At 41.5% G+C, this 25,359-nt stretch overlaps 1 protein-coding gene across 7 annotated transcripts in view; it reads left to right on the top strand.

Annotated features, from left to right (window-relative positions):
* The window catches only part of SORCS1 (sortilin related VPS10 domain containing receptor 1), a 531,938-nt gene that overhangs the window by 329,908 nt on the left and 176,671 nt on the right, over positions 1–25,359 (top strand). For all 7 annotated transcript variants that reach the window (XM_084993370.1, XM_084993369.1, XM_084993368.1 and 4 more), the window contains exon 4: positions 11,206–11,364. In XM_084993370.1, coding sequence (XP_084849496.1) covers positions 11,206–11,364 — 159 coding nt within the window. The remainder of the gene's footprint in view (positions 1–11,205; positions 11,365–25,359) is intronic.

The raw sequence follows: 25,359 nt of genomic DNA, 5'->3' as shown, positions 1-25,359 counted from the left end.
AGTTTGATTAATATGTGTCTTGGTGTGTTCCTCCTTGGGTTTATTTTATATGGTACTCGTTGTGCCTCCTGGATTTGAGTGAGTGGTTCCTTTCCCATGTTAGGGAAGTTTTCGGCTATTATCTCTTGAAATATTTTTTCTGTCCCCTTCTCTCTCTCTTCTCCTTCTGGCATCCCTGTAATATGGATGTTGGTACATTTAACATTGTCCCAGAGTTCTCTGAGACTCTCTTCATTTGTTTTCAATCTTTTTTCTCTTTTCTGTTCTGCATCTGTAATTTCCACTAATCTGTCCTTCACCTCACTTATTCATTCTTCTGCCTCCTGTATTCTGCTGTTAGCTGCTTCTAGTGAATTTTTTATTTCAGTTATTGTATTTTGCATCTCTTCTTGTTTAAGTTTTATATCTTGTATCTCTTTGGTTAGTGTTTCCTGTAAGTTATCCATCATTGCCTCCAGTTCATTTCCAATGTCTTGCATCATCTTCAGCATCAACGTCTAAAGTCTTTCTCCTGGAGGCTAAGAATCTCCTCATGGCTTAGCTGTTTTTCTGGGGTTTTTCCTTTCTCCCTCATCTGAGTTATAGTTCTCTGTCTCTTCATTTTTATAGGTTTTTGGTGTGGTGACCTTTTAGCAGATAATAGAGTTGTAGCCTCTCTTACTTCTGGTGTCTGCCCCCCCTTGTGGCTGAAGTCGGTATGGGGGCTTGCTGTAGGCTTCCTGATGGGATGGGCTGATTCTAATCCCTCTGATGTGTGGGGTTTAGTTTCTGGATGGGATTAGAGGCAGCTGTGTGCCTGAGGGGTCTTTAGGTAGCCTGTTTACTGAGGGGCAGGCTGTGATCCCACCTGGATTGTTGTTTGCCCTAGGGCTTCTCAGCACTGACTGACTGGTGGGGCCAGATGTTCCCAAAATGGCCACCTCCAGAGAAAGGCACTGCTGCTGAATATTCCCGAGAGCTTTGCTTTCAATGTCCTTCCCTCACAACAAGCCACATTCACCCCTGTTTTCCCAGGATGTCCTCCAAGAACTGCAGTCAGGTTTGACTCAGATTCCCATGGAGACCTCGCTCTGCCCTGGGATCCAGTGCACATGTGAAAGTCCGTGTGCACCTTTTAAGAATGGGGTCTCCATTTCCCCCATTCCTGCGTACAAGCCCCACTGGCCTTCAATGCCAGATGCTCCAGGGGCTCTTTCTCCCAGTGCCAGATCCCCGCACTTGAGGGTTTGATGCGGGGCTCAGAACTCTCACTCCTATAGGTGAGCCTCTGTGAACCAGTTAGTTTTCAGTCTGTGGAGCTTCCCACCTGGGAGGTATGGGGTTGTTTATATCATGAAATCGCCCCTCCTACCTCTTGATGTGGCCTCCTCTTTGTCTTCTGGAGTAGGGTGTCTTTTTTAAGGTTTCCAGTCCATTTGGGTGGAAATTGCTCAGCTTTTAGTTGTGAACTTTGTTGTTTTTAGGGGAGAAGTTGAGCTCCAGTCCTTCTATTCCACCATTGGCTGACATCTATTCTTACCATCCTTCTATGGGTGTGGTTATTATGTCCTTTCTCTCTTGAATGGTAGAGTCTACCTTTCTCCTCCTTTTTTTTTTTTTTTTTTTTTTTTTTTTATTTTCCCACTGTACAGCAAGGGGGTCAGGTTATCCTTACATGTATACATTACAATTATGTTTTTTCCCCCACATCCTTTTAAATCTAAATTGAAATCAGTGATATGTTTGTTCAGTAGAATGGGGCAAAATGGATATCTGAGAACAGGTCATAAGAAGCCTTGCAGCTTCCACTGGAGTTCCTTGGGGCATTCACACTGGAAGAATCCAGCCACCAATTAAGAAATCTAGTAACAGAGTTCCCATTGTGGCCCAGTGAAAACGAATCCAACTAGGAACCATGAGGTTTCGGGTTCGATCCATGGCATCGTAGGACATTTGGACCCCTGGCCTGGGAACCTCTATGTTCCACGGGTGCGGCCCTAAAAAGACAAAAAAAAAAAAAAAAAAAAAAAAAAAAGAAAGAAATCCAGTAACCATGACACTATAATAACATGTAAAGTTCAACTGGAATACTATGTGGAGGATGGGATACAATGTAGAGAGAAATAGGCCAAGACCAACACAAGAGTGAAGAAACCATCTTGGACGTGTAACCTGTGGTTTCGGCCACCACATCTGACATCATGTGGGTTTGAGACTAACTGTCCAGCTGAGCACTTTTGGAGTTTCTGACCCACCAAACCAAAAGCAAAATAAATGGTTGTCTTAAGCCACTCTTCTGACGTAATTTGTTGCACAGCAATAAGGAAGCAGAACAGAGGTCCTTTTCTCTTAATATACTGGATGAGTTCTGCTGCTTCTGGGATGACTTATTTTGAGATGGAATTAGCCCAAAATATAGAAATGCTGAGGAGATGCAATCATGGGGAAAGAAATGTGGAAACATTGCACTACTGTATCGCCAGCCCTGACAGAAGGGAAAGAAGAAGGGAGCAAGGAGAAGCAGCAGCAGAATGTAATTGTGCTCAGGGGCAGCTTGATGAAGCACACTTGCCCTGTTCTGCCTCTCAAAGAAGCTTGCAATGAGTAGTGTCTGTCATTAAATAATTAAGGAACGAACAAAAAATTGTACATGAAATAGATCTCCTTGTTAACTGGAGGCCCTTCTTCCTGGGTGATCCCTCCTCAGTCCCCATCTTCCTGAGAGCTCTGCAGAGAATCTGGGGAGATTCTTACTTCACTAATCTGCAGATCCTGTTGAGAAACCCCCAGTGGTCTCCATCAGCTTCTCAGGAAAGCTTTAATAGCAAAATACATTAGCAAGTTCTCATGTGGCTGATACTTCATTAATCTTCCCCAGCACACCCTGGTATATTTATCCGTTTACCATGAAGCATTAATAGAAGTAAAATTGAAACATATTCCTCAAGATGATGATACAAGTAGAGCAAAGGATGAAGAAGGTGGGTCCATTCTGTTCACTCATTTTCAGATAGATTCATTCCTATAGGCTCTTCTTTTCATTCTCCAGACTTTCAACTTGACATTTATTCAAACTCTAAAATTGAATGCACAAGGTAGAAATTTTACCCAAAAAAGTGTGTCTCTCACCTAAATCAGTGTTAAAATATACTGATTGCTTCTCTTGCTTGCTCCTTCTCTTCATTTCTTCTCCTTTATCATTTCTAGTGGAATAAAGAGATTTCTTATCATTAAATGAACATCATTTCTTGTAAAGTTTCCCAGGAGCAAAGAAGATGAATGTCCGTTTCTCCCAGCATCACAGCTCCCTCTGATAGCAGCTAACATTTTAATGTGATGTAACCTTTTGGCATTTATAGATCTTTGGGGATTTAGGAGAGAAGTTACTCTGGGACTTGTAAAGACCATGGAAGTGTATTCTGATTGGGTTTGAGTAGAGACTGTGGATAATAAGGGCATTTTTTTAAGGCGGCTCAAATATTCTCAAGGTATTTAATCAGTTTCCATAGTGACTGCAAAAATAAAAATGTCTCTCAAATTTGTACATCATTCTTTTCCTTTAAAATACCACTTTTTAAAACAAGAAGACGCAATGCTATGCATTAATGAGTATTCCGTATTCCCACCTATCCACTTAGTGTGATAATTGCAATTTTTCCAGCAAAATGAGTTTTGTTTTTTTAAATGACACCTAGATGCAGAATCTGTTTATGGGAAAAACAGTTACACTGTACTGATTCTTATTGGTTTTTAGCATGAACATTTTTGAGAACAAGCTTATAGTTGAATGCTTATTTGCCTACCTGTAATATCATTAGGTCAGAGCTTTTTGACCATTTCTATCATTTTTTTCCTCACCCATACTTATGATAAAGCATAAAACCAGTTTTATGGAGGAGAGATGCTAGAAGAATAAGGAAAAAGAGGCCAGGGGCCATTGTGAAAAATCTGAGTGTTAACCCACAGAGCTAGGTATTTTGCTTCCATAGATTTATACTTAAAAGTCCCCTCCTAAATTTTTATTTCTTCAAGAATATCTTGTTACTGAATCATCTTGTTATTGAATTTCCATTATCTAGTGCCTAGTCTCTTATTGCTTGCCTCCCCAACACACACACCTATTTCCTGTCTAGGCAATATATTTTTATGAGATATTTGTAATACAAGGTTTATCTCTTGCGTTTTTAGAACTCAACCATCACATTTTATCAGAACATGCAGTACTGTGACATTCTTTGTGAAGTAAAAAGAGTAGCATTCCCCCAAAACTCAACCTTGCTTTCACAAGATGATCTTGTTTGATCTTCAGGAAAACTTATACAGCATATCCCATAGATTGCGTTCCTACTGATTAGCGGTATGACCTTGAGCAAATCATCCCATTCCTCAGAGCCTCCTTTCCTCATCTGTCAAATGGTCATGATATCTACCTGAAGTATTTTAATGATTTAATGAGGTAATACATTTAAAGGTTTAGTAGAGTGACTGGTACCTAGCAGATGCTCAGTAAATATCACCTCCATAATAATATCACCACCTTCAGTGATGAAACTGAGGCTCAAAGAAAGGTGAAGTGAGCCATGAGCTCTTCACAATGGCACAAAGAAGTTTGATAGAAATGAAACTCAAACCCGTCTTTGGAGTTAGGCCCCGTGGGATACTGTGATTATGGTATGTATTTATAGTTTGTTTTTCCTTCTTCTCATGCCTTGAATAGGATTCACAAAATTCACCTTCTTTTGGTTTCTCTTTCTCTCTCTTTTTTTCTTTTTTGATTGCACCTACAGCATTTGGAAGTTTGCAGGCCAGAGCACATCTGAACCACAGCTGCAGCCTATGCATAGCTGGAGGCAATACTGAACCCTTTACCCATCATGCCACAGCAGGAACTCATCACCTTATTTATCTTTTGTGGGAAAAGGCACACATCCACGACAGCATTGATGAGGGTTGTGTTTAGGAATTAGTCATGGCTCTTGTGGAAAACAAGTGTGTGGTTCAGGAGGCCCAAGCTCAGCCCTGCAGATCAGTTCACCTCATGCGTATAGGGAATAGCGTCTCACAGGGATATGGTGTTAATTAGTTTGAAATTCTCTAGGTTATTTCAAGGGAGAGGGTTGTGTTCAGTAGTCCCAAGAGAAATCAGAAACTGTCTTCCATAAACTTTCTTTCTTGAATTGTCTTCCAGGGAGTATAAGCCATACGTTGTCATTCCTGGTGAACCTTGCTCTTCTGTGTACCCTACAAGGTTTGGCAGAAAGAGTACTGAATGAATTATCATCCTTGTTCCATAACAAGTAATGGGTCAGGTCTTCTGAGAAGGCTATGTGGAGAAGTGTGAAGGACTGAAATTGCTTGATATACTTTTAAAAACTCTATTTTCCCCTGGAAAATTCAGACTTTGAGCCCTCATTTAAAAAAAAATAGTTTAGAGGAGTTTTCCCTGTGGTCAGTAGGTTGCTAATCTGGCTTGTCTCTGGCATGTCTCCTAGACTGGGCACAGTGGGTTAAGGATCTGGCTTTTCCACAGGCTGTGACATAGGATTTGATTCCTGGCCCAGGAACTTACGCATGCTGTGAGTAAGGATCAAAAAAAAAAAAAAAAAAAAAAAAGAGTTCCCGTCGTGGCGCAGTGGTTAATGAATCCGACTAGGAACCATGAGGTTTCGGGTTCGGTCCCTGCCCTTGCTCAGTGGGTTAACGATCCGGTGTTGCCGTGAGCTGTGGTGTAGGTTGCAGATGCGGCTGGGATCCCGCGTTGCTGTGGCTCTGGCGCAGGCCAGTGGCTACAGCTCCGATTCAACCCCTAGCCTGGGAACCTCCATATGCCACGGGAGCGGCCCAAAGAAATAGCAAAAAAGACAAAACAAACAAACAAACAAACAAAAAAACTAGAGAATGCAATGCAAAAATTTCCCTACAATTTCATGGAATCAGTTTTCAGGCCACAAGGAGATAGTCTATCGCTCAAACATTCTCTTGGTCTCCCTGGTACCAAATGACCGTACTTTGTGCTAATGAACATGGGGGATGTGTTAAGTGAACCTCATTGAGTTCGGAGGAGGGGGTGAGTGGGTCTTAGGATGAGTGAGTGGTTCATTTTTCTATAGACTCTCTCCTGTCATTGTTTACCTGATGGAGTCTTTTTAATCATCTTCCCCTCCTTTTCTCACTGTTATGTGTACTTGAGTGATTTCCTTTCCATGGGTCATTCTTGGGTGCCATGTAACTTTCCCTAACACTGTCCTCCAAACAGTTGCTGATTGATAAGCACTTACTGCTTTCACCATCATCTATCTCATCTGGGAAGGATAAACACTCAGCTAACACTGGGAACAGGCAGCTTTTCCATCCACACTGGTCAGCCAGTTATTTACTTGCTCTGATTACATTTTGCCCAGTTTGTTTTTTTATTTTGGAGCCAGAGGTTTGCAAGTAGCCTCTTATACTCTTTATAGATAGATTTTTCTTTGAATAAAGTGGCTAGATAAATGGCTGCTATTGCTATTGTTACTTGTCACTGTCATTATCATTATGAAAATTATTATGTACCTGTGATATGGGTATCTGGATCTGCATTGAGCCTTGAGCAAAGCAAGAGAAAGGTATCCTCAACACTTGAGCTCTTCTTGATTCCAGTGTGTGAATGACAAGGAATAGACAAATGAGCAAGCAAACAATGAACAACACACAAAATAAATACCCTTTGCTTTAGGAGTAGAGAAATTGGAGGAAAAGGTATATGCTTCGAGGTGGTGAAGCTGACTTGTATAACTCTACCCTGATAAACAGGAATTCCAAGAACAACACAATTAGGAAAAGAATCTGGAAAATTAAACATTAAGGACATTCCTTTAGGAGAAATGTCCTGAGCTGACAGGTGGAAAGATCAGAAATCTGCCATGCAACCTTTTGTAGAATTACATCATGTAGCCACATGTTGAATCTGGAGCCAAAGAGAGCAGAGACGCATTTAATTTTTGATGACACTGAGCTTTCAGAAGGACTAATGCCAAAAAAAGGGAGATGTATTTGAAATCTATAAATTCCATTTCATGTTCATTTGTCACCTTTAGGAAAAGGAACTAGGGTTTTGTCCTTCTCTCCAGGTGGGTGATGAATGATTGCTTGGAGTCAGGTGGTGGGAACTAGTGTCGCTGTTATTGACTTTCTATGGAAAACAATTCATCTGTAGATGCGATCATTGCAGGATTTGCACACCCTGCAAGGCATAAGTAAACAAGTTGTGATCTCATGGGCTGACCTGAACAGAGAATAGTTACTTTCCTGTTAAAGACAGACTCTTCTCATTGTCTTTACCCTCCTTACTTCCAAGCAGAACAGCAGGGATTTAAGAGGACTCAATTCCCAAAGTCACAGGGATCCATGAACTGCATTTAGCAGAAGGCAGGGGCAGGAAGGACTCATTCATTTGTTCATTTATGAAGACGTAGGGACTTACTATGGACAGAACTTTATGCTAGGCAGATAAGTTCTCTTTTTAGAGAGCTCACTTCAGGAATCCTGCAAAGTTTGGAGTCATGTCTTTCATCAAGGCTTTTTAGAGTTCTGTCATTCAGATCATATTCCAGGATGCAGAGGATTAAATACAGCAAATCACTATTTATTCAAAGTCACATGAACAGCCGAAAGAAGGTAGAAAGCCAGTGGAAACCAGCAAAACAGGGATCACTGAATATATTTAAAGAATGTAATTTATTATTTTTTGAGTATTTGAAGTTACTGTTTTGACAGTATTTCCTAGTAGAATACCTCCTTGAGAAAATAGGACTTTAAAGATTGGGTCACACTTAATATTTACATTATATCTTTTTTCTCAAATGGGTTAAACAGTTTCTATTTACATCTTAAATTCTCTGCTTATTAACATATTTGCCTTTGATAATCTATAAAATGGCAGAACAAACATTAACCCATTTGAAATACAATTACTAAAGAATTTACATTTAGTAAATTAAAGACTGAAATAGAGATTCTACTAATTCAGTTAATAATAGTTCATTAAGTATTACTGTGGTTCAACCACTATACCAATTGCAGCTTAATTGTTGAAGGTTGTGATTAAGTAATTGAAATACATTGTATGCAGAAGTGTATATTAATGTGTGTGTGTGCATTTGTGTGTTTAAGGTTCAGGTGGAAAAGGATATAGACCATGATATTAAATGAAAAAAAAGGATTAAAGGCTCAACCCGTGGTATTTATATAACTGTGGATAAAGGAGTAGAAGGGAGCACAAACATGCTTTAACTTGTTGAAAGGATAGGGTCATAAGCAGTTTATTTCTCTTTTATTCTGAATTCTGCTGGCAGTTTTGCAAGATTGTTTTTGCAGTTAAAAAATGGCTAAACAAAAATGGATCCAGACTGACTGGTTTATTTTGAGTGGGTTAGAGCAGAGATTTGAGAGAAGAACCACTGGAAGGTTTGTGTAGTACTGATATATGTATGAATCTTACAGGGGGAGTTTCCAGAGACCTAGCCCTGAAATAATCTAAATGCTTTTTCCATAAACAGATTAGATAAATCAGGGTAAGGCAGAATCACATTGTTTATAGGGGTTAGGTTGTAAATTCAAAAGGGATTGATAAGTAATGCCAGACATCGTCCATAATTTCTAAAATGTCAAATCCGTAAATAGAAGGTTTTAGGTGAAGGCTGCGTAGAGGTGGTGAGACTTTGGTCCACATATTTTTAGAATCCAGAAGAAAAAGCGAGGAAGCTAGGAGTTCTATTTATTCAATATTCAAATCTCCATATGTTTGAAAATATTTGCATTATTCTTCCTCCTCCATCCAGTAGTACTTTGGATGTAAAATATCTCCTACAGTCTCCTTTAGAGCATAAAGGAGTATCAGAAATACTTTAAATAATGAGAAATAAAAATCAACTTGATTTGAGGATATTCTGTGGGCCCAGGGTTTTTATTTTGATGAAGCAATCTGCTAGGAGAAGCAGGTGATGAGACCCACACTTGTGGGAAAAGAGTAAAACATATTCTGGTTTATAGGGAAATGGAAAATCAGAGAGGAACTGGAAATCACTGTGCCTGAGACAGTAGATGCTCCATAAAATTGAGCCTCTTCATATTATCATGGAAATTACTTTTGGCAATAGTGCAAAAAGGTTGTTATGTATTATTGTTAATTGTGATTGGAGACACAAAGCAATATGATCATTTGATGACTTATTTGTTATTTGGAAAATGACAGCTTTTATGTGCCAGTAAATATGAAATCACTTGGAAATATCCTTGTGAATTTAGGAGCCATCTGATTGTCCTTGCTTAATGCATACAATGGACTTTAACGAAGCCACACAAGTTTGTATTAGCAGATTACCTGATGGTTCTGTGTCAGCCATCCAAGGAGCGAACACTGACGGCTTGGTGCTTGCAAGACAGAGAAACCTATAACTTTGTTAGAATTTATGGCTGATGGACAATGGCTTCACTGGAACATTGCGATGAGAGGCAATTAGTCTGCAATTTTGTGTGTGCTCTCCATCTTGTTTGGGGTGGGGCTGACAGCCACAGCGTTTTCTGCTTGCTCCACCACCTCCCTTTCTCCTCTTCAAGAAGGGAAGGTTGCAAGAACAGCCAGGAACCTTAAATTCATCCTGGATAACACAAACACAGTTCAGGATGAGCGTGTCTGGTGTGTGATCCTCATGTGCCATTTGCAGAGACAGGACACCACTTTGGAAGATGATGCTAACTATCTTGAGGTTTTTCTATGATTGCCTCCAAATGCTTGAGAAATCCCTGTGTGTTTGCCTAGCACCCTGCTCTTTTCTGACATTGCTGTAGTTTTTTTTTTTTTGTTTTTTTTTTTTTTCTTCTTTTTTTCCCCGCACTCTCTCTCTGGGAACTGCCACATCCTTGGCTGGTAATCTTTAAAGCCTGGGCTGCAATGATTTCTCTTCATACAGCCACACGTTAAACACATCTTTCATGCTTCTCTGAACCAAACTCAGAAAGTGCCAATTAATCAGTAGATGGGGAAGAAGTCAATGGGTAGCATTAAGGCCACCTGTCTGGAGGCATTAGGTGTGCACTTTGCCTGTGTGAAAGGCAACCTGCAGAGACTTGGTAATGAAGTGCTTTCTCACACATTCCTAGAGGCCTAAAATGAGAGAATCAAAAGCAATTTTCCAGGCTGCTCCTCTGTCTCGCTGCTATTGTGGACTGTTCACACTGCTCTGGCCAAGATTAACCATCCCAGCAAGAGATCACCAAGCCTCTGGAGCAGTGAGTTCTTACACGGGTATAGCATACTTCTCTTGTCAGTAGGCTAAAGATGGAGAGGGGCCTCCAACCCCTCTTTCAAGGAACTTCCATTCTTTCACATCTGCTCACACTGTCCTGGGCATCTTTCTAGATCCATGTGACTGCTCTGAAAAACTCTTTCTATTCATTCCTTTAATGAATTCCTTGAATTCATTCATTTGACAAATACTTGTTGAGTATATAATATACGCTGGCCTTCATTCTAGCTGTTGGAAATACACCTGTGGAGGAGAAAAATAGAGAAATGTCAAAGACCACCTTTCTCATGGAGTTTATGTTCTAGAGAGAGAATATAGACAGTGAATAAAATAAGTAAGTAAACTATGTAGTAGGTGAGCAGGTGGTAGAGGAGTCGTTTTTCAGTGCGCCAGGGAAGGCTTCTCAACACCCAGCCTTTGACTCTAGACTCAGAAAATCAGGCTGAAGGCAGGATGACATGGATACGGTTGATGTGAACAAGAGGGTTTGTGGCAGGAGAGAAAAACTGATCAACTCCATCTTCTGTCTGTTTCCTTCCCCTTCTCACCATAACAAGTCTGGTTCTTTCATTCCCCTCAAATGGAGACTAGACAAGGCCCTCTTGGAAGGAGGGTTGAGGTTAGGGGAGCAGTGGGAAGTATTTCCAATTAAGGGAATTACTTTGGAAAAGAAACAAGGATCCCTAGAGAAGGGAAGAAATTGCACGTCTTTATTACCTCTGCCTGTCCTGGCTCCTTCCTTTCTTGGTATAAACAGTTTCATGGCTTTGGTCCAAGGTAGGAGAGCAAACCCGACAGAGCCAAGGGCCTTGTTTGGATGAGTGTTCTTTCACCCCTCATTTCCCCTCCCTTGTCAAAAACTTAGGTCATTTGTAAGCTTTATAAATTTGCAAACTTAACTTTTCTGTTGTTTTCTTTCCCAAACAATTCTCTGCCACAGATTATGTTGCTCACAGACCCGGAGATTGAGAGCAGTTTACTCATCAGCTCAGACGAAGGGGCCACCTATCAAAAGTACCGGCTGAACTTTTACATCCAGAGTTTACTTTTCCACCCCAAGCAAGAGGACTGGATTCTGGCGTACAGCCAGGACCAAAAGGTGAGCAGGATTACTTTGTTTGAGAGAGTGGTGCATAGCTGTCCTGAGAAAGACAGCCCCTTAGTCATCTCTGCCTTTCTTCTCTGTAGTCGAGTTTGTCCTATGCAGTAGCCTGAGCTCTGTGCCAGCAGGGTGAGGGGCAGTAGTGTGGTCTCAGGCTGCTTGCTTGAGCTATGTAAATATCCAAAACAACAGACAAAGGGAAAGCTAGACCCTTGGAGTGGCAGTTCTCATTCTGAAAGTTTCAGGCCATCAAGAAACCCTGATAGCATTTAAGACAGTGTTTTGGGGATAAAGGAGCCATAGGTTTCTCAGATCCTTTAAGGGAAGGATGACCCTGTAAAGGTTAAGAGCATTAACCAGTGATTTGTTAAAATAGCAAGAGAAATGGCCAGAGGAGCAATACTAATGTACATAGATAACATTATTCAGAATCTTGTAATCTCAGCACTTTTCTTCACTTGTTAGCTGGGTGCTGAAGGATAGGTCTACTTTTAACAAAAACATTGAATGAGGTTATGCTAGTGTGTGTGTGTGTGTGTGTGTGTATGACATATGTATATATTTTATGGGATGCATGCTATCAAATACATTCTACGCTCTTCTACCATAGCTCCACTACAAAATACATAGAGCTCCTGCTTTTAAAGAACTTACAGTTTCAGGTAGAATCTAAGTCTAGAAACAGCAAAAGCAATCTAATTATAATTAGAAGAAATAAAATATACCTAGGCAAATGTGGGAGGGACTCTGGCCATAAAAGCCAAAAGGAAAATAGGTAAAATATTGGAATGCTCTTTGTGAAATGCGTGGTTCAGTGAGGTCATTATGAGAATTCTCTTTGGAGGAATTTTGTTAGAAATTCCATATATTTGACTTACCTGAGGGAGGAGGGTATTCTAGGGTTTTATCTATCTGGGCTGGCATGGATGTGGGGGGGTTCTTCCTGAAGGGAGGGGAAGGGTAGAAGCAACTTTCCAAGCTCTCTACTGACACGAACATATTTGAGGAAGCAAATTAAAATTCTTAGGATTGGAGTTTTATTCATGCTGCCCTTCCTGCCAAATAAAATGCACATTAGCCTAAAAATAGAAAAGATTTACAATTAAGTATTTTTTTCCTCTTGAGCAGCCTGGCTACCCTTTCAGCAGAATGTACAATTTCATTCCTGGAGTCAAGCCACAGTGCATCTTGTCCAGGATGGTGCAGTTACCAGAGGCAAAACTAAGCGGATCGGGACACAGAGTATTAGTCATTTAATCCACTAGGTTTTTGTATTTTATTTGACAGTTGGTTAATTTTCCCCCTGATGCCAGAGGCACAGTGAAGGCCAGATTTACCTAGCTAAGTGAAAACTATGCATCTTTGCTAGTGTATCAGAGGAGATACCCAAACATATAACCCTTCACGTGCCAGCACTCACACAACAACTCCTGAGCACTGTGGCAGAGTGGCTTGCCCTGCAAGAGTCAGGACATGTGGGCGTGTGGCGGTTACGGCTCCACTCGGCCATGGACAGGAATGTACTTGGTATTGGCTTTCTTTGCCTTAAAATGTGTTTATGTGGATAATTACAATATCAGGTGCACTTCTGATGAGACTGAAAAAAACCAAAGAAGCAAATCTTAAGACACAGTGTCTGGTTTATGTGCTCAGTATGGTGCACTGCTGTGTAAAATAACTATATCAAGGAGTATTTAATCCAATAGGGGAAAAAGATAAATACACATGAGTTCATCACTAGTCTAAGAGGAACCAAAAAGGCAGATAGAACCCTCATTCACATATTTTATGGATTATATGAAATTGGCAGCCCAAACTTTAGGAGATGGTGATCTTATAAAATGATTTCACCTGAACTTTAATGAATATGTCATATTTCTGCTAGGGGGTGGGGTATTTTACACAAGAGGAATGTTATAAACAATACTATAAAACTGTAAAGTTAGAAAACCTGCATTTACAGGATTGTAAATGTGTCTCTTTGCCTGAAACTGAAATCTGGGGAAGTTCATTACACATGTACTCTTGGAACCTAATCTTGTGTTTTGGGGGAATGATTTGACTCTTAGGCAAAATAATGTTTCTTATCCCAGTTAGGGGCCTTTTGTACATTTTGGCCAATGGAATTGTGTGTTCAGAGCTATAGATTACAAAGATTTATCTGGTAGCAACGTTAGGATGAACTGTGGAAATGAGGCCAAAACCAAGAAGACCAGTTATGGTGAGATCACTGTAGTTCTGGTCTGGAGCAAAAATTGTCTTTTGTGACCACTGACCAAATGATTTCTTTCATTTTAGAGGTAGATATCTTCACAATCTTTGCTCTCTGTGTCACTAACAAAACTAAAATCGGAGGCATTAACAGATTTTCCCAAGGGGGAAAACCACTCATTGGTATCACATGTCTAAGGTGACCAAAACCTTATATGAGATCTAGTAGAGTTCTCTACTAAATTGATGGTGATACCTGGAGATTAGCCAAGGGACAGAAGTCAGCCTTTTTACTCAGTTCTCTGTTTCTCCAGAAAAGGATGAAGGAAAAATTATCCCAGGGAGGTGGGGTGGGGATTGAGGATAATCTGCAAATATGAGTAGGGGTTGGAGAAAGGTTCCATGTGTCAGGCTTGAACCACAGAATGGAGAGTGGGGCCATAGCGGGGAGGAAGTGGGCTGCGGGCATCAGAGGAGCCATTAGCTGGTGGTGTTGGCTGAAAGTCAAGTGGGAAGGGTCTGTGGCCACTCAAGTGGATCAGTGATAAGGAAATAATAGCTGGCAGTCATCTACAAGTCACAGAGCTTTTAACTCTGATGAGATGCAGCTGTGGGTGCCAAGGAGGGCCCGGTGCTGGTGCTGGCAGGCCAGTGACTTTTGGAAATGGGGACATTTATTCTTTCATGTAAGGATTGCTCATCAATATTTCTGTGCTGCTGCTACAGAACTCCCAAGCTAAGCCAGTAGCCTTGGTGCTAGGATTTCACTCTGCCGATGCTGTCTTCCACTAGCCTGCGGTGAACAGAGTTCTCAGGCAGCAAGTGCTATCTGATAGACAGTATCAGGTTGGCCCATATGGCAGCTTCTTCAGAGCTCACCTGGGGGCAGTCCCCTCCTCTCTGTTACCTTGTTTGCCATCCATCTTCTGAGGCATACACTCCCTCCTTTGAGTACACAGCCACCTTTCTTTCCCTCTATTTCCCTGCCATTGCATCGTCTCTCCTTCAGTGAAGGGGACGTTGGGATGGCCCCAAGAATAGAGTCTGGATCTCTGGCTTACAGGAAGGAGCCCATATGGGCTGTGCTGTTCTGCTCCGGCCGTGTTTCATCTTGAGCGTCTGAACTCTCAGTGGAGGCTTTTTGATGTGAGCATTTTGAGGGACTCAAAGAGTTGGATTGAGCAGATTATCCTTTCTTGCCAGAGATAGGCTTTTACTGGCCATCAATTCCATAGGCAGCCAGTGTTTGTTTTTCTTTCTTCCCTCCCTCCTTTCTTTCTTTTCTTTTCTTTTCTTTCTTTCTTTCTTTCTTTCTTTCTTTCTTTCGTTCGTTCGTTCGTTCGTTCTTTCTTTCTTTCTTTCTTTCTTTCTTTCTTTTACAGCTTTTAATCAGGGAGAAATGTGTGTGGCCAAAGGCCCTTGAAATTCATAAAATCAGGATATTTTGATATTTTAGCCTTTTTTTTTTATTAGAGAAAGACATTTACCTGTGATATTTAATACTTCGGTGGTTGCCAAGAGGTAAAAGTTTGTTGAATAAGCATGTGACTCTCCAGCCACCACTTGAATGACCAAAGAGAAAAGCTTTGGAACCTCTTCCCCTTTAAAGCCCTAAAAGAAGTAGCCTGACTCCTTTTTTTTTTTTTTTTTTTTAAAGGTTGCACCCACGGCATATGGAAGTTCACAGGCTGGGGGTCGGTTGAAATGGAGCTGCAGCTGCTGACCTGCACCACACCCACAGCAATGCCAGATCCTTAACCCAGTAACGGGAAGTCCCCTGACTTCTTATGAAGCCCTGTCGGGGGACTTCCTTGGTATAGGTACAGGTGATAGACTCCTTGGCCTCTGAAGGGTCTTGTGAAGATGTGACTTTGAAAAGCCCCAGAATTTCCGGAAAAATAAGCATTGTAGACATTATGCAAAGTCCATGTCAATTGGGCAGAGGGCTGCCTATCACATACAGTCACACCTTTTAAACTTCTCACAAAACAGCAGTGAATCACTGTGGATGCCATGAAGAATTGCACGGTATTTAATATGGGGACACAAACAGATCACTTTCCTTTATTTCCTTATTTGTTATTTCTGTAATTAAGCAGTAGACAAACCGAACATTCTCCTCGTTCCTTTGTTTCTTGGCATTTGGAAACTGTGCAGCCAGGAGAACAGAGAGAGAACACGTCTTTTCCTTCCTTGTCTTTTCCCCCACTTTGTTGCCTCAGCACAGGAAACCACCCAAGGAAGGCTTAGCAGCAGGCTGAGTCTGCCAGATTACATCTTTATTTTAATTTGGCAATAAACTAGTGTACAAACTGTGCTATAAAACATTGCCTCCAACGGCATCTCTCAGTCTGTCTTAAACACCTCACTAAACATGTTGTGTTGGGAAACATTTGAAATGAGAGAAAACAAAACACAGATGTGACTGCAAGAAAAAAAAAAAAAAGAAAAGCATAAGAATAGGCATATACCTCAGTTCTGCCAACCATCGGGGGGTGCTGGGCTTGTGGCCTCTCTGTGGGGTTGCACCAGAGCAGACGGTACAGGGGAGAGTCTGCAGTGTTGTGATGCCCCGTGAATGCTCTCAAGACTCAGATGGCCCAGGAGTTTGGGAGGAGAGGCCCCCTTGCTCTAGAAAAGCCTTTCTCAGATAGCTCTGCAGATGCACCTGCTGCCTCTGCCCCTGACCTTGAGCAGGAGGCACCACTTTTCTCCATCCTTTCCAGTGTGCTTCTTCCCCTACCCTGCGGATACCCAAGTCCTTCTGGGCCATGAACTCAGTTCCTACAAAAACAAGCAAGCATGTATGTAGCGGAATAGAGTGGCTGGGTCTCTGAGCTGTGGGAGACTGGAGAGCAGGTGTTCATTAAGGAAGGTGAGGTGGGGAGGGGTGGGCTGGAGGAGGTCTCCAGCCTGCTGTTCTTGCCACCAAGGATGGCTCCTCCAGTGTCACCAGACTCTCAGAATGTCTCTAGATAAGTAATGATGCTTTGTTTGAAATATGCTATTTTCCTATGAAGTGTTTATACTAGTTCAAAATTTTAAAACAGAAAGCTGTGCAGGACAAGTCAGCCTCACCTGCTACTTTGTATGAGGCCCCAAGTAATTTTTTTTCTTATTTCTCTGTCTTTCCCATCATCTTTGTTTTTCTCCTGATCATGGATCTCCCTGCCAGTTTTTTATTTCAGGAGACATTCAATTGTTTTGTGAATTTTAAACATGCACCCAAATGAGTGATCAGTTCTATGGAAGGAGGACAAAAGCCTTAGGACAGCTCACCCTTCATTTTGTATCAGTGCTAGAATATTCATGAGTTTATATTGCCTCACTTATTCCAGGGTTCTATGAGTCAGCAGTCAAGTAATATCATGTGGGGGCTTGTACCATCTCTGCTCTCATCTATATTCCAAAGTGTCACTGTTAATGAAAAAAATCCTAAGGCTCACACAGTGGCCACACCTTCAATATTTTGGAAAATGTGTGTAAGACACACATTACAACCAAAAACACGGCTTTAAAGGAGAATGTGTTTTGATAAGGAGATCCTTTCACAAAGAACTGAAGCCCTAACTATTAACAGCAGTATTCTCTGTATAAACAAGGGCTGAGTTTGAGTTAAATTCAAATATTTATAGGAAAGGAAAACTATACTGCCAGTGCGCTTGAGAGCATACAACAAAATTTTAGTAACTTCCCTGAAAATACATATTTTTAAATTAAAAAATAATTTTGTTTTCTCCCGCCTTTCTTTCTACCAGTGTTGCAATTTTATTTAAACAGTTTCATATCCATTTATTAAAAACAAAAAAGACACATTTATTTCTTTTTCATCTTTCCTATTTTTCTTGACTGGGCCCTAAGAGAGGGCTATTGCTTTTCAGGGTTGCTTCGAAAGCCAGGAATTCCCTGAGAAATGATGACTATTGGATAAAAGAAGAGCATTTTCCAGAACTTGTTCCAATTGGTTTCTCACCAACAATGGACAACACAGAAAGTGGGGTAGGAACATCAGTTCTTTACTCTGCCAGGCCCTGCAAAGAGCCATGTGACATTCTGCAGGTCACTTAACTTTTAAAGTTTCTCCAACTCTGAAGTGGAAGTAGTCACAGTACCTGGCTCACAGGAGTGTTTGAGGATGCTGTGATATAGTACATAAAATACTCAACATAGAGCCTGGCATGTAGCTGGCATCATCACATGGATGCTCGCCAGTGTTTTATTCAAAGACCTGAGAGAGAGACACCTGGTGTGGTTTAACTGAATTTAGACACAAGGCTGCTTTAACAATAATGCAGGGTCTTTCAGGTACCTGAAGTCATAGATGCTTTTGTCCATGTTGATATTCTCTTAGTCAATCACTAAAAGGTACCACTGAACCAGAATGAATGGAGCAAGCGAGAACCAATTTATGGTACTCAGAAAATATTATTGATTATAATAAAAGTAAGCCATTAAATATTAAAGTATTTGGCTTCACAGTAACTCTGTTTTTGTATAGACCTACCACTCCCTTCGTGTCAAAAGGGTAAGATTGAAATAAAAGACAAATGGATCTTTCAAATTCAACCCCTGGGGATATTCAAATGATTTCTATACAAGCACAAACACTTAGGAAACTGATATCTACCCAGTGCCATCATGTTTCCCAAGGCACTGCATTAGTGAAAAGGCACTCTGTGATTTATAAGAAATATGTGAAACATTATATACCGTGCTGGTTTGGCAAGCTTTCCATGTGCTGAAATTTCCCAATGTCACAGCTGATTTCTAATCTCATGAATATGTAAATAATTTAAGTATCCAAGTACAAAAATGGCAATTAGAGTGGAAACCAGGGAGCTTGCTAAATGTCACCCCCAGTGCTTGTTTATAAAACAAATTCTCAAGCTGAAATGCCATCATATGCAAACAAGGAAGGTCTCTGTTCACCTTAGATAACTTGTTTAACCAGGTTGTATCATTATTTTGTGATTGCTACCTGAAACAGCTGGATCTACCTGTTCCCAACTTGGAATGAAAGGGGGTGTAAGAATAAGAAGAAACAGAAGTGAAATAAGGAGAAACAAAGAAATGATTGGAATGAAAGTTTGGCAAGAGACAGTTGTGCTACTTGGTAGCTATTTGGACTTTGAAATAAATTATATTTTTACTTGTGCAATTTTTTTAATCCAGCTCTTTTGATCCATTCTACCCACCAACACTTGTCTAGAATGGATTAAGCTGCCTCCTAATCCAGGCATTGGTCTGGGAAAGTTTGAAGAACATTTGATGCCCTAGGAGGGCCTGGATCTCTTTCTTCAGTGAGCTCCAGGGATATCCAGAAAAGACCTGTCTCTAAGGATGGCCCTTTAGAAATCTAGTAGTGCTGAAATGTTCCTGTATTCTTCCTTGTCAAGAGTGGTTGTAACCAAAAGTCTTGCCAAGGAGGGGAGTGGTTTAGGGAGGAGGAAGACTTGGGCTTGTACATGGACATATGTTATGAATGTCTTCTTTGTCAATCACTAAAAGGTACCATTGAACCAGAATGAATGGAGCAGGCAAGAACCAATTTATGGCACTCTGAAAACATTGTTGACTCTGTGGGTTTCATATTAGGGAGTTCCTGTTATGACTCAGCTGGTTAAGAACCCAAGATCATGTTCGTGAGGATGTAGGTTCTATCCCTGGCCTTGCTCCATAGGTTAAAGACCCGACATTGCCACAAGCTGCAGTGTAGGTTAAAGATGCAGCTTGGATCTGGTGTTGCTGTGGCTTTGACATAGGCTGCAGCTCTGATTTGACCCCCAACCCTCGGAACTTCCATATGCTGCTGGTGTGGCCATAAGAAGAAAAAAATTTTTTTCCTTTAGGTGTTATCTGGTCCTACTTCCTCCTTTCAGTATAATAGGCTATTGTAAGTACACATTACAAATGGGAAGCACATTCAGGATTCTAAGAGATCTATACGCCTGGCCAGGATATCATAGCTGGCAAGAGGAAACCAGAAGTAAGTGACCTCCTAGAATGACCAGGTCCCTTTACTGAGCTGTACTCTTAATATAAAATATTATCAGATGAAAGTAACAAACTCAGGTCTCCAAGGCTCTCACTCACCTGTCTTGCTTAGTTCCATTGCCTGCCTGGCTGCTCTAACTGCAGACATGATGAGAAAATGCCCCAGGACAAGAAGACTTGTGGTGCAAAGCCAAACAGCCTCAGCTACTCCAGGAAAGGCGCTGTTAAGCAGTATTCATCTCCAGGACATGAATGCACTGTCCAGGGTCCTTCCTGGGTTCCTGAAAGTCTGGAAGAAGAAAGCAATCACAACTGCTTCTCCTTAAGATCCTCCCTTTCCCAGGGGCTGTGGACAGCTAAGGCTGGAGACAGTAATCAGCGGAAAAAGGAGAGAATGAGAACTAGTATTGACCCTTTACTCCGCAGCAAGTATTCTGCCAAGCTTTTCACATTGATTATGCAATTTTATTCTTATAGTAAAGATTAGATATGTTATTATGCCTACTTAGCATTTGGGGATTCTCATGGTCTAAGAAGTCAAGAAAATTCCCTAGGGGTCTAACCCACTGTGACTTTCTTCTCACTCCATCCTTGCTGAACCACATTTACCTTCCTAGAAAAGCCACTGTGATAATTTTTTTCTTTCCTTTAATTACCCATCTTTTTCCTATTTTTATTTAACCATCTTCTCCCTGTCCAACCTACCATGAGACGTATTCCCTATGACAGATGCAGTAGTACCCATTTCAAGAGCTGAGTTTCACAGCAGAGAGCGAGTTGTTTGAAGATCACACAGCAGAGAAAGGGAGAGGAAGGGACCTACACGCAAGAGGGGATTTGGCCCTGACTTCCAGGCAGCTGGCAGCCCCTCGTGATTCATCAGACTGGCTTGTAACACAACACTGTGACCCTTGCACATCTCCACCAACCTTGCACCCGCTCCAGTCCAGGGGTCTGTTTGTAAAATCTCCCTCTGCCCAGGCAGAATGTCTGGAGCTTTCAAAAGTGACCGTGTCTGTAAATTGGTGCAGCTACTATGGAAAACAGTATGGAGATTCCTTAAAAAACTAAACCTGGAGCTATTGTGTGATCCAGGAATCACATTTCTGGGCATATATCTGGAAAATATGAAAACTCTAATTGAAAAAAAATGTGTGAACCCCTGTGTTCATAGCAGCACTATTTACTGTAGCCAAGACATGGACGCAACATAAATGTCCATCAGTAGATGAATGGATAAAGATGTGGTGTATATACACACACATACACACACACACACACACAGAGAGAGAGAGAGAGAGAGAGAGAAGCACAATAGAATACTATTCAGTCATAAAAAATGAAATAATGCCATTTGTAGCAACATAAATGGACCTCAAGATTATCATACTCAGTGAACTGAGTCAGAGAAAGGCAAATACTCTGTGACATAATTTATTTGTGGAAATGAAAAAAATAATACAAAGTAACTTGTTTACAGAGCAGAAACAGACTCACAGACATAGAAAACAAACTTATGGTTACCAAAGGGGAAAGCAAAGGGAGGGATCAATTAGGAATATGGGATTAACAGAAACACACTACTGCATATAAAGAAACAACAAGGACTTACTGTATAGCACAGGGAAGTATATTCAGTATCTTGTATTGAATATATTCAATATCTTATAATAACCTATAATGGAAAAAAATATGTATCTTTTTTTTTTATTATCACTTCCCTGTGTACCTGAGACTAATACAGCAGTGTAAATCAACTATACTTAAGTTAAAAAAAAAAAGTGACCCTCTTGTACTCTACTTCTGGTCAGATGCTTTTCTTTTTTAAATTTTTTGGGGATTATATTATTATTATTATCATCATCATCATCATTGTTATTTCCTTTCCTCCTTCCCACAGCCAGGGGCCCTGATTCATCTGGACACCCATCTCTTCCCTCTCCTTTTTCAGTTACCTTCTAACTGATTGTTCTTTCTCCCCCGTTCCATCTTCACACGGCTAATGGATCCATCTTACAGAGGCACAGTTCCAATTATGTTCCAAGTGACAATTTTCTCCTCCTGCTTATTTTTGTCTTTCAGAACTGCTGAGCGTCATCATCTATGCATTTAAATAATGGCATGATTACATGGTTATTGAAGGCTACTTACTTTTTTTTTTTCATCAGTGTCGAGATATTGAGGGATTTGTGATATAGATCCCTATCTTAGTTTCTCATTATTTTGTTTACCTTACACTTATTTCCACATCTCTATTATAGAAATCTGAAAGCTAAGATTCCATTTAAAAATGTTCCTAAATACCTCCAAACCTGGGTGCACAGGAAGTGTCCATAAATTGAACTGGCCCACAGTCACGTATTGACCCTTCCATCCCAGCCAGCCCCAGTTACATATGTTTGATCCCCCAAGCCTGCCTCCAAGTGCCAAACACAACTGTGGGGTGTGTGACAGACTTCAGTGACAGCAAGGGAATGACCAGTGACAGATTTGATAAATCCAGCTTCGGGAGAGATTGATGGAGCCGGTAACATGTCATCATTCCTGCTCACTCTTTATCAGCCAAGCCTGAATGCTCAGCCTTGGTGCCCTTGTCTTTTGACCTTGTCTTTTGGGTCCAGTCTACAGGAGCGTCCCACAAGTTACGGTTCAGTGGCATCCATCAACCTCCTCCCAGGCTCTGTTTACAGCCTCTGCTCCCACTTGACTTTTTGTTATGCATTCCCACCAAACCAGGTCTCTTGCAGTTGACAAAAGAAGAACAAAGATACCACTCTCATCTTTGCAGCTCTGTTTATTTGCTCAGACTGACCCACATGCCCTGGCACTCTTCACATCTTAATATTAAGATGTTTCAACTGTACTTCTAATCCCACCTTGAAAGCTTTGGCAGATTCCCAACTTCTCCTCTTTTATATCAGCCACCATAGCACTGTGGACAAAATATAGGACGTTACTGTACATGGCATATGATGGCATCTGAGAAGCTGGCTTTTCCTTTGAGGAACTTATATCTATTGAGGGTGGGACAGCTGGTCTGGGTTGGTCGTCATAGGTCTCTACCTGCCCCTGTGCCCACCAGCCAAGGAGACGACTCTGTCAGCACTTGATGAAGTTTCAGGTGCCTCATGATGTGTTTTCCTAAGAGTGAGTCCTGACCCTCTGTGCTTTGCAACCAGAGCATTAGAGCATATCTCTGCAGACCCTGGAATTTTCTGGACTGATTCTCTTACTTTTTTTTTTTTCTTCTTAAGGGCTGCACTCATGGCATTTGGAGGCTCCCAGGCTAGGGGTCGAATGGAGCTGCAGCTGCTGGCTTGTGCCATGGCCACAGCAATGTGGGATCTGAGCCACATCTGTGACCTACACCACAGCTCGTGGCAACGCTGGATCCTTAACCCACTGAGGGAGGCCAGGGATCGAACCTGCAACCTCATGGTTACTAGTCAGATTCATCTCTGCTGCATCACGATGGGAACTCCTGATTCTCTTTCTTCCTTATTGAGGCTTTGGGGGAAAGAGCTTGATATTTGCAACGCCTCGGGCCTGACATTAGAAATTTATCTGAAGTCCTCAAGGAACCATCTCTTTCTTTTTGAAAAGGATGCAGTAACAGAGTGAGCAGTGGTGAATTAGTGAGGTAGACAGTGCTTTGTACCCAGGCCATTCCCCAAGGCAGCATTAGGATGAAGCAAATCCACCAGCACTGGCAGGGTTTTCTGTCAGCTGTTTCAAGAAGGGCAATTTGCAAGCCTCCTACCTCTAAAATGTTAAGGGCACAGAAGCAGAGAGGAGGGACCAGGCAACCTTGAAAAGAGCCAACCACAGGAAGTGTTCCTCCAACACAGAAGCCTCTGCAGGAGCCCATGTGAAGAAGACCCGGGGACCTGCCTCCTGCTGGGCATGGCCCCATGGGGAGCCTTGTAGTGAAAGCATCCAGTCCCATCAACCAAAGATAAACATGCTATATCGCTTCTGCCTTCTACCCAGTTGTGTCCTAGCACTGATTTTCTAGCTGCAAAAGAAAACTCTTAATGTGTACCCAACCATCTAAAGTGAGGGGCTTTGTTGATCTGATTTAGAACTACTGAGAAGACTTTCCAGGGATGGTGATGCTTGCAAGCCTTTGCATCAACAGAGAGAAGTTGAATTTTTCTTCAGAGATAGATGCTGCTCTCCTGAGGATTGAACCAAAATGTAAGAGGATGGAAAATGAAAGTTGAAAACAGCTTCTTTCATACCGCACTTCTTTAAGCTCCTCTTAATCTGGTGTAGATGAGGGATCCTGAGCACAGTCAGTAAATCTCACTCTCGCCCACCCCAAGCTATTTTATTTGTTCCCCTGTGTCTTCCTCCTTATTCTCCCTTGGAGCCTGTGCTCCTCAGCCAACTTGCAGTTCTACAGACCTCCTGAAGATGGCACTGGAGATCATTGTACAATTGGGTAAAAGTTCATAGTCAAACCAACCCATGGAATCCATCCTTTGCAATTACGTATGTCTTTATTTGTACTTTTCTTCTAGCAGACACAGGAAGACAGCAAGAAAACAAGCCAATGTGAGAGATGTCAAAAATAAATAGGATAAAGAAGGACAGGGAATAAGGAAGGAAGGAAAGAAAGAAGGAAAGGAAGGAAGGAACGATACTTTTTAGGGAAGGAACTTGTCAGCACAGGAAGAAGTATTGACAGCCCCAGACTAGTGTAATGACGGAGTGGAGGGCTGGACCCTGAGGCTCTTGTAGATCTGTAGGGTTGATGGGCTGTGGGTTTGTGCTCCTTAAACTGTATTTGCTGAGATGCACACAACTGATCTCGGATAGTTCAGAAGGGTTTTCTACCTTGCATTCTTTGTTAACCAACATCCTTACCCTTCCCTTTATAAAAAGTCTACGTCTTCAACTTTTTCCCCAATATTTTGTACCAGTGTTAGCAACACCAAACAAAACTAAGCCCCTCCAAGAATGGCATTTGGGGGTTCATGACAGAGGGTTAGGAGATGAGCATTGCTCTCTTAAAACTAGTTCACGTACTCTCCCTTCCTCCCCTGATCTTTCTCCCTGGCTTTCTCTCAGCTTGGCACTGTTAGAGAAAGCTGCTGCTGCTTTCTCTGATGTGACAGATAGTAATGATAGTTCTCAGTTCTGTGTTCTGACAGTCAAAAGAAGCCTTGGAACTGGAGACAGACAGGGAGGGAAATAAATCTTATTTAGGTGCTGCCAACGCTATGAATTTTATTAGAGGACATTGACTTGTTCTACACAGAAAGCCTTCCACTGGCAGTAGAGACAGTCATTGGGTAAAAAAGACTTTGAAAGCATTCTCTTCTTTGTGGAGGAAAATTTCCTGCCAGACGCTGCAGGTTTAATTAACACTTTTACTTGGAGGGCTGTGAGTTGTTTTCCCCTTTTCTTGGTGTAACATCAGGCTGGACAATTAACTTCTTAGGGAGAAATGTTTGAAGCAGTAGGTGAAATATGCAGAGCCACTCTGTCTAGGGCTGAATATACTAGACCCTGCTTGCAAATCCTTGGGCGTTTCAAATGTATTGATATTTATAAGGTTTTTTTTTGTTATTGTTGGTTTTAAGTATAGGCCTCTAGGTATGGATCCATGGAAGTAAAACATATTCCTCTGCCAAATTACCTTTGTTTATTCTTTGGGGAACCTTAGTGTTATACTAGGTAGATCTATCACTTGGGGATTTGCATGGTGTAAAGTCAATACTTTTTTTTTCTCCCCTTGATCACCTAAAAACTTTGTGATCTCATCCAAGAGGCGAGCAGTGA

The sequence above is a fragment of the Sus scrofa genome, chromosome 14, assembly GCF_054392235.1.
Source record: "Sus scrofa isolate SSC_HxYL_T2T_F1_AM1 chromosome 14, Sscrofa_HxYL_maternal_Yorkshire_Landrace_v2.0, whole genome shotgun sequence".
Classification (NCBI taxonomy): Eukaryota; Metazoa; Chordata; class Mammalia; order Artiodactyla; family Suidae; genus Sus; species Sus scrofa.
The sequence above is the reverse complement of the archived record's forward strand: the minus strand, read 5'-3'. Positions and strand labels throughout refer to the sequence as shown.